At 33.9% G+C, this 9883-nt stretch overlaps 1 protein-coding gene across 1 annotated transcript; it reads right to left on the bottom strand.

The window, feature by feature from the left end:
• Positions 1–6467: 6467 nt before the first annotated feature.
• LOC130450597 (capping protein inhibiting regulator of actin dynamics-like) lies at positions 6468–9272 on the bottom strand. The gene is made up of 2 exons (XM_056789066.1): positions 9058–9272; positions 6468–6948 (listed from the first exon to the last, which is right to left on the bottom strand). The coding sequence occupies exons 1-2, from the start codon at positions 9270–9272 to the stop codon at positions 6468–6470; spliced, it is 696 nt and encodes a 231-aa protein (XP_056645044.1).
• Positions 9273–9883: the final 611 nt, after the last annotated feature.

The raw sequence follows: 9883 nt of genomic DNA, 5'->3' as shown, positions 1-9883 counted from the left end.
TTGCTTCAAAATAAAATAAAATTTTTAACCTTCATTGGCAAATAGGTAATTATTGGAAAAATCTGATGATACGGCTATGTAATCTTTAATACACAGGGTTTTTGGCCTTTCCTAACCGTTTTCTATTGTTCTGTACAACTTATGATTATGGAAGACCAATAAAAGTTGGAAAACTTGTATTAGTTCAGGTACATTTATGAAAATTTAAGGAAATATTTATGTAGATTATTCTGTAATAATATTTGAAATGATCGTTTAGATTAGTGGGTAGGTTTTATGACCACCTTGTACATAAAAATAGACTATAAATGTAAATTATCCAAATATCATCATCTTTTATTGGACCATATATTTTTCTCGGAATTATTTTCTCAAAATTGAAGATTCACCTTGGTTTTGAATGGTAGTTAAATTTTGGCTTGTTAAGTAAGACAATAGGTATAATCATCGTTTTATCTAATTACAATTTCATCATTCTAGATAGTCGTCAGGACTTAAGCAGCTAGAGCATTGCTACTGGCTGCTACTTAATTTTTGAGATATGGCAACGTTGATATGAATATGTCAAATCTGATATTACCTTCATAATATTTGACATTTTTAATGGTAAAAGCACTCAGAACTTGTTGTCACACGAGTGCTATTTGAGTTGTTTATAGATACTTGAATTATTCATCTTGGTCAAAAACTTTCGACGTGGATCAAACCAACAACAGTGTGCCGATCAACTCGCTTCTACTTTTAGTGATGAAGATATTGCAATAAATGCTGAGAAAATTCAATCACGGTGTGTCAATCTTGTATCTATGCTTATGATCCCGAAACTAAACAAGAATCGACTGTAAGGGTCTTTCAAGACCAATCAAATCCAATCATAGTATACCAGCATTTGTTTGCCAGAAGTGTTAAAAAAATAAAGGAAATCAATCATAGAAAAACGAATCATTCTCCACCCCGACAATGTGAATTCTCACGCATCTGTTTAAACCAAAACATTTTTGAGCAGTCAAAACATCTAATTGATGATTCGAGAATTAATTCAAATGCATGCAATTGTTTTTTTGGTCTATTTTAAAACTTAGAGAGCAGCCCTCGTAGCATCAATTACCAGTAGGCGTGAAGTACTATACAGGGTCCTTCACGACGAGTCGAATCGATATGTGTAAGGGAAAGTACTACGACTAGTGTTCTGAAAATTTGCTTGCTTAGGTTTTCTTAAATGCTCATTTCAGCTATACCGGAATTGGACCCTAACTTATTTTAAGCGGGTGCTATAGTTTTTATTAAATTTATTAAATCTACACAAAATTTCAATATAACTATATAAGGCGGAGTATGCCTAAAGTCCACCAGTTTTTAATTACACTCGTGGTCAAAAATAACGCACAACACCGATTTCTGAAAATATTTTTTTGTTTAATAAATTTAAATTATTATTGCTATTGTTTCACTTCTTTTCAATCATTTTGACGCAATAATAAGAAATGTGTAGTTATTTTGAGTAATTTTTAATGAGTAAAAGAATAAAAACATTGCAATTAAACCAAATTTTTTTATAAATAAAACTTGCACTCTAAACAATAATGTTCCTTTTTTTAAAACGCTAGTAGCGTGTATTTCCGCCTCTGGGTGTAATTGTTGTTAACATTCTACTGGGCATGCTTTCAATTAGGTGCTGTATCACTTCTTGAGGTATGTTCTCTCATTCCTTTAATGCCGCTTGCTAAACCTCATTCAAATTTTGAGGAGATGGATTTCGACGACGAATGCGGCGTTTTAAAATGTCCCAGACATGCTCGATAGGATTCTTATCTGGACTTCTTGGTGGCCAGTCCAGGGTATGAATTCCTACTTTGTTTAGGTAATTCAGAACATCTGCCGCAACGTGTGGTCTAGCATATCAGGCATTAAATGAAAATTATCACCAATAAATGGCCTGTTTGCGCCATTTATAAGACGTTTATACGACGTTATACGAACATTTATTTTTATTTTTACGACGCGATTTTCAAGAATGTCAGTTATGTATCTAGATGCGTTAAGGGTGGGTCTAGGAAGAGACACTAATTCTGTGCGGGCATCAAAACAAATTCCTCCCCAAAACTTGATAGGGAGATATCAGAGATATTTCCATTTCGGACTTCTCGCATAAGGCTGTTGAGCTCGACACTTCTCATTGACCGATTTCTTAATGAATTTAATTGCAAAAAACGGTCATCTCGAGGAGTTAAAACTGAAGGACGTCCTTGTCTCGAAATCTTTGCATCAATCTGCCAATGGTTGTGTGGTGTTTGCCACGATAACTCTCTCCCTGTCCAACTAACTTGGCTGTTCTTTCAGCTTCGCGTTCACTTAACTGCCTAACTCTATTCATTTTTTGTTTAACTAGTCTCGACTTTAACACACCTTAATTGACTTACATTACTGCTCACCACAAGTTGGTACAACAATAGAATGAAAGAAACATTAAAATAAGCATAAAATAAAAATTTTAAAAAACCACAAAAACAGTTATTTGCTGATAAGAAATTTTGCTACATTTTATCGCTATCATTTAAGATACTTTAACTTTTTGTGATAGAAAAAAAAAAGAAACCCAAAAAATCATTATTTTAGGTTTTGATATTGAAATTGAGGGTGGTGCGTTATTTATGGTCACAAATTTATTTCACATTTATATTTCTGAGTGAGGTCTAATATTTTTGGGATCTAGACAAATAGCACTTACAGCTTTCAAAATTTGTGAAAACCTTGACAAAAATTTATATAGGGTGTCACCTGCCGATTAATAACAACGAATAACAAAAGTTAAAACGTATCAAAAATTAAAATACTACAGTCAATTAAAAAATATTTAAAAACACTACACTAAGAAAAGAAGAGCAGAACTAAGAATTTAACTAGAGTAAATATTAGAAATGAAATTAAAAACGATGAAAATTTCAGTTTTTTCAAATCTCTACAAATACCGTCAATTTGAGATATATGAATTTACTAACGAAGTCCCCTTAATTTAAAGCGTAGAATTCAATGGTAAAGAGAAAAATGACAATGATAAAGTTAAGCTTTCAAAGTTTTTAGATAGCGAAATTCGACACCATTTTCTGAACACTCTATATAAATTTTTGTCAAGGTTTTCACAGATTTTAAAAGCTGAAAGTGTTATTTGTCCAAATCCCAAAAATATTAGACCTGACTCACTTAATCTTAGAAATATAATTTTTTAGTGGAGGGCTGCATGTGTCCAAAAATTTCGAAAATCTGAAATAATTTAGAAATGGTGGACTTTAGGCATACTATGCCTCACATAAAAATATATTGAAATTTTGCGTAGATTTCAAAAATTTAATAAAAACCATAGCATTCCGTTTGAAATAACGAAGTTTAGGTCCACTTCTGGTATAACCGGAAGTTTCAAAAAACTGAATTTATCTTAGCTAAAACGAGCATTTCGGAAATCTCATGCAAACAAATTTTCAGAAGACTAGTCGCAGTACTTTCCCATATACATATCGATTCAGCTCGTCGTGAGGGACCCTATACATATTATCCATTGTTAAGTGAATTTCTCTTGATTTTTTTAGCGTATCCATAATAATAATTTTCTCGTGTAATTTCTATCCAGATGTTTATTTTATTACTCAAATCCTTATTTCATATTAACCGTACCTGACTCTTTATCTTTGTCCGGACCCCCCAAAATTATTTGTTTGTTGACTCTACTTACTAAACTGACTGTAAATGCTCTGTTATCACTCGAGAACCTTTTCTTCGACGATCTCCATTCATCATTCTAATTTGCATATCCTCGCAATTACACAAACTAATTCCTGTCTCAAAGACTCCTTCTACCCCCGCATTTAAAATTATGTTTCAAGTGGGAGACTCAAGCTCTACTGTAATGCTCCCTTTATTGTGGCTTCGTACAATAAAATTGAAGGCTGGGCCTCCGACGATTTGCATTTTCATCAGTAATTAATAAAATATTTACCATCACAAAGACCGGCAACCAGCATGATATTCTTCTTTTGTTGCGTGTGTTCATTCCAAGTCTTATAGTCCGAATGATGCAGCGACTCCTATTATCTTTGACCGATGCTATAGAATGAAAATTATTATAAAATATAACTGAATAATATTATATTTAGAATCACCACATCATGTGCATACAAAGATATTAATTATTCTATTGGAATATTTTAATTATTTATACTAGAAGATACTAATCATCAAATGTAATTGTTGAAACTATTCTCAAATAACCACAAAACTAAATTTGTCTTGAAAGACAACTTATATCTTTCGATTTCAAAAAATCATGAAGAAATTGAATAAAAAATTTTCCAACAAACCACATTTTATTCAAATAGCTTCGATAAATGAAAAAACTTTAATTTTTAGCGTAAATTTAATCACATATCGCAGAGTTGATCAAACAAACTTTGTTTCGCCTTAGAAATTATAATGACTGATTTTTTTGCTGGTACCTTTTTGGCAACACTGTTTTTGACAGATCACGCGTGAATTGTGTCTTTGTCTTTGTTAAACTTGTTTAGTTTGGTCTATAATTTAATCACGAATCGACTTACGAACGAACAACGCTTGTAAAATGCTGAATTTTACTATCAAAATTCATCGGTTAAGGAAGTGCATCGCGCACCAATTTATGGGCAGTTTGATCAGCCTACTAAGGGAACTATTCGGAAGCTTGTGACTAAATTTCGAACCCAGTTTACACTATTGGACATTAAGCCTCTAACACGCAAATGTACAGTGAGGACCGAAGAAAATATTGCGGCTGTGTTACTGATGATCGTGAAATGTCAATTCGCCGCCGTTCGCAGCAATTGGGCCTCTGTTACTCCACTACATGAAACATTTTGCGAAAGGATTTGGGTGTTAAACCTTAGAAGATACGGCTGATGCAAGAATTGAAACCACACGATCTCCCACAACGTCTAACATTTAGTGAATGGGCGCTGGCAAAGTGTTCAGCGACGAAGCTCATTTCTGGTTGAATGGATACGTCAACAAGCAAAATTGCCGCATCTGGAGTGAAGACCAACCAGAAGCCTTGCAATAGCACCAATGCATCCCGAAAAAGTCACTGTTTGGTGTGGATTATGGGCCTACTTCTTCAAAAGCGACAATGACCGGAACGTTACTGTGAATGGCGAGCGCTATCGTTTGATGATTGACGATTTTTTTTGCCAAAATGGAAGAATTGGACATACTTGATATGTGTTTTCAACAAACCGGTGCCGCATGCCACACGGCATGCAAAATGGCCAAATTGAGAGCGGCCTTCGGTGAACAGTTCATCTCACGCTTGGGGCCCGTCAATTGGCTGCCTAGAGCGTGTGATTTAACGCCTCTGGACTATTTCTTGTGGGCCCATGCTAAGGCTAATGTCTACAGGGATAAACTAGCAACGATTGACGCACTGGAAGCCAATATTGAAGCATTTATTCGTGAAATACCGGGCGGTATGTTGAAGAGAGTGTGCCAAAATTAGACCTTGCGCAGGGGCTATCTAAAGCGGAGCCGCGGCCAACATTTGCATGAAATCATCTTCAAAAATTAAATTACACTGATCGTTCTATCGATTCCTATAAATATTTAATCAATCTTTCAAATTTTTTCTTCAAAATCAAATAACTGACAAAACAAATCAAATTTTGGATTTTATTTAATTCATCCTAATTAAAGGATAATATGGATAATATTTATGAATAAAAAAATTAAGTATTGCAACGATCCTTTTCTGGTCAGGTATTTGGGTGCTTTTTTCATTGAAGCACCTTGTAATAGAGGACATTTTTTTATTTTATTATCAGACACAAAGAGTCTTCCGACTCGTGTTCATGCCACATATAATTTACCATGAGAAAAACATGGATTTTATAGATTCAGACTATAAACTTCCAAATATTGACCTTGTGATTTGTTAATAGTCATGGCTAATGCAAAACGGTTTGGAAATAGAAGTTGTTTAAACTTAGGTTAAGATCATCGGGGTTCTAGGAATAAGAATTTCTTCACCTACGAATTTTCCTTTTAGTATCGTCGCGTAAATTACATTGTTCATCAATTTACCTATCACCAAACACCAATGCACATTTTTTGTTGGTAATCAAGACACATCCAAATAAATAAGTACCTTGAATGTCGGAATAAATCCTTGCTTTTCGATAATATGTGCCCCAAATTAGGCATTTAGAAACAACAACGTTTGTATTTTGCTAAAAAAATTGTTCATTCGTTTGTTTCACCCCGAAGTAATGGCTCATGCTGCGGAATTAATAGTAGCAATATCAATTTCTACTAAGCACAATTCTGCCGATTCTCTAGAAAACTTAATGCGCCATAATATTCAAAAACAATGTCCCAATACGAACGCACTAATCAGTGATACAATCGTCTTGAAGCGCTGCTCGGTTCATAAATTTATTCCTTTGCGTCGAAAATTATCTACTTGTTGATCTCTGAGGTTTGCCAACAGAACCGTTCTTGAGTTCTTGAGTTCTTGAGTTCTTGAGTTCTTGAGTTCTTGAGTTCTTGAGTTCTTGATTTCTTGAGTTCTTGAGTTCTTGAGTTCTTGAGTTCTTGAGTTCTTGAGTTCTTGAGTTCTTGAGTTCTTGAGTTCTTGAGTTCTTGAGTTCTTGAGTTCTTGAGTTCTTGAGTTCTTGAGTTCTTGAGTTCTTGAGTTCTTGAGTTCTTGAGTTCTTGAGTTCTTGAGTTCTTGAGTTCTTGAGTTCTTGAGTTCTTGAGTTCTTGAGTTCTTGAGTTCTTGAGTTCTTGAGTTCTTGAGTTCTTGAGTTCTTGAGTTCTTGAGTTCTTGAGTTCTTGAGTTCTTGAGTTCTTGAGTTCTTGAGTTCTTGAGTTCTTGAGTTCTTGAGTTCTTGAGTTCTTGAGTTCTTGAGTTCTTGAGTTCTTGAGTTCTTGAGTCTACTTAAGTTGGAACCAAATGGAAAACTTTTTATTAGTGGTTTTATGAAAAAAAGTTATTTCGGATAAAAAGTTCTGCATTGGCCAAAAGTTAAATATCAATTTTTCAAATCAATATACGAGGTTTATCAAAAAATTTGAATTTTGTGCAAGAGTAACTTTATTTTTCACAATTCACAAAAACGTTATAAAGTAAAGTTGTTTTCAATTAGAAGTTATATTCAAATATGCAATTACAGTCATCTCAATATATAAAAATTCAGTGTCCGTGTGTATGTTCCGAATGAACTCAAAAACGAATCAACTCATATTGATGGAAGTTGGCATATGTAATTTGGTCCAACTTAAATGATAGGATAGTTATTATTTAAATTAATGGTCTCAATAATTAATAATTAATAATAAACTACTGTAAAATTTTGTCCTTTGCCGTTCAGATGGCACCACACTTTAATGTGATATATTTTCTTAGAATACACACTATACATGTCTTATTTTGCCTATACCACTTAACGTCGCTTCTTTCAAATCATTCTTCATTCTGTCTTTGTTACGTACATTACTTCGAATATTTTTTTTCATTTATAACTTACAGTTATTCAGAGAACAGCGAAATTCATTCACATTAAAAATTCAATTACTATTTTTAGTAAAATTCCACCCAAAAAATCCAACCTTAACGCCCCTAGGAAGAAGACTCGATGTACACGAGCTCATGAATTAGTCGAACAGAGAGCAGAAAGAAATGCAGCTCAAAGAATTCGTGCACGAGAACAGCGTGATAATCGCCGACAAGAAAATGCATTGAGAACCAGGGTGGCACGTCAACAACACCTAGATTCATATAGAGAACAAAACCGAGAAAATCATCGAACCAACCGCACAATAATACGTGGATCATTTGTTCGTCTTGCATTTAATTATCAACCAGACATCAATCACTCGGCTGATTCCAAAGTTACTATTGGTGCGATGGACAAAATATGGAATTATTGTCAAGCGTTATAATTTCACAATGAAACACCCGGCATGTGTTGCGCATCAAGAAAAGTTGTATTGTCACCACTCCCTACTCCACCTGAACCTTTGAAATCTCTTCTTTCTGGCATTTCAAATGAATCAAAATTATTTTTGCGACACGAGAATTTAATTCTTGCTTCCAAATGACGTCGTTTGGAGCATCCAAAGTTTGTGATTTGTCATCTGATGGTCGTAATTTTGAGACAACACAAAATTTCTTCAGATCTATTTTATGGGCAATTGTGGAGAACGTGTAAAAACTCGATGCCAGTATAATTTCATTGAACAAGCAGAAGAGAGAGCAATTGTATTGTCATTAGAATTATTTCAAATCAAATCACTCAGCCACAGCAACGCGTGACCGGGTCTGCTAGTTTATTATGAAAATTCAGGTTTTGTGATTATTTACTAATCATTCTGTATTAATTATTCTGGCTGGATACAATTTTTCTCTCTTACCTTTTGAAAATATGATAACCTTTCTATTTATTACAGTTTTTGAACAAACTTGCAATTTACATACGTAAAAATCCATACCAAGAACATTCATTAAACAGTAACAAACATAATTAAATTTCTCTTTGTAAAAATTCAACTGTTCTTTTTTTCACTCTTGTATTACTTTCCGTATCATATTAGTATAATTTTTTCTCCAAATGGTCTACATCATCGAATAGTAAACGTTGATAAACCTGCTGTTTTAAGTAACCCCATAAAAAAAGTCAAGGGGAGTCAAATCAGTAGACCTAGGAGGCCAAAACATATCTGAATACCTGTGAATCACCATCCCATTAAACATTTCAAGAAGAACTCTAACGTTCAATGTACGAGTACTATGGATGCAAGCACCGTCTTATGGAACCAAATTGTCATCGTTCTTGTAACGGAATGTCGTGCAAAAAATCACTTACTTGATTTTCTAATAATTGTGAGTACTAGCTTTTACCCGCGGCTTCGCTCGCATCGAATCCATTTATCAAGTATCAGAAATCATTATAATAAAAATATATCAATATAATAACTTTATTTTATTGCTTGGTTAGTATCATCGATTTTTAAAAATTACTACATACAATGAAGTTTCAAAACATTTGTTCTGGCGTTTCTATCGCTCTTCTAGCAACCCGCTGCTGAGCATGTTCTAAACGACGTTGGGTCTGAAGAGGTGTTTCAGCAGCTCTCAAATCACTTTGTCGCCTTGCTTGCTGTTGCTGTCTTCTCAGCTCTGCATGAACCGAAGATTCTTGATTTCGTGCAACTTTTGGTGCTAAGGCCCGTGACAAATTTCTAGATAATGTAGACATACGCTTTCAGTGACAGTTGAAAATAACAATGGTACCTAAACTCAAAAATCCCAAACAGCTGAAACTATAATCAATTGAATTGGATGTATATTAAATAAATAGATATTGACTTTACCGTATATAATGTAGTATTTAGGGTTTGAACTTCATTACTGTATGTTAGATGGTGCTGAAGTAGCGAAATGTTGATATTTGTTGACAATTTTTTTTATTTTCTAGTACCTCTCAGAATATGTGTACAAAGTTTCATGATGATTCGTCAAGTAGTTTTTGCGTGAACGCGTAACAAACATCCACGCTTTCACATTTATAATTTTAAGGATTTAAGGAATGTTGAAAAATAAAAGCGCAAAACTAATTTATTTTTGTACACACCACACTATACGTTCATTTTAAAAGAATATTGGTTCCGAGTTTATATTACAAAGTTTTATTACTGTTACACCACCAGCCACAATTTTGTGATGAGACGGTTCCATTTGAAGTTGCCTCATCGGAAAATATTGTAGTTCTTGTAAAAAACGGGTGTTCATCCAACTTTCTTTTTATCAGAGCTCAGAATTCAAAACGAATATCGAAATCCCTTTGTAGTAACGTGTGTACAAGTTGCG

The sequence above is a fragment of the Diorhabda sublineata genome, chromosome X, assembly GCF_026230105.1.
Source record: "Diorhabda sublineata isolate icDioSubl1.1 chromosome X, icDioSubl1.1, whole genome shotgun sequence".
Lineage (NCBI taxonomy): Eukaryota > Metazoa > Arthropoda > Insecta > Coleoptera > Chrysomelidae > Diorhabda > Diorhabda sublineata.
The sequence above is the reverse complement of the archived record's forward strand: the minus strand, read 5'-3'. Positions and strand labels throughout refer to the sequence as shown.

Excerpts from the sequence above, each read along its gene's own strand:
- LOC130450597 (XM_056789066.1), bottom strand. The coding sequence starts at position 9,272 with ATGTCTACATTATCTAGAAATTTGTCACGGGCCTTAGCACCAAAAGTT. Across the intron at positions 6,949-9,057 it reads ATAGAAACGCCAGAACAAAT|ACTCAAGAACTCAAGAACTC; the intron begins GTTTTGAAACTT and ends CAACTTAAGTAG.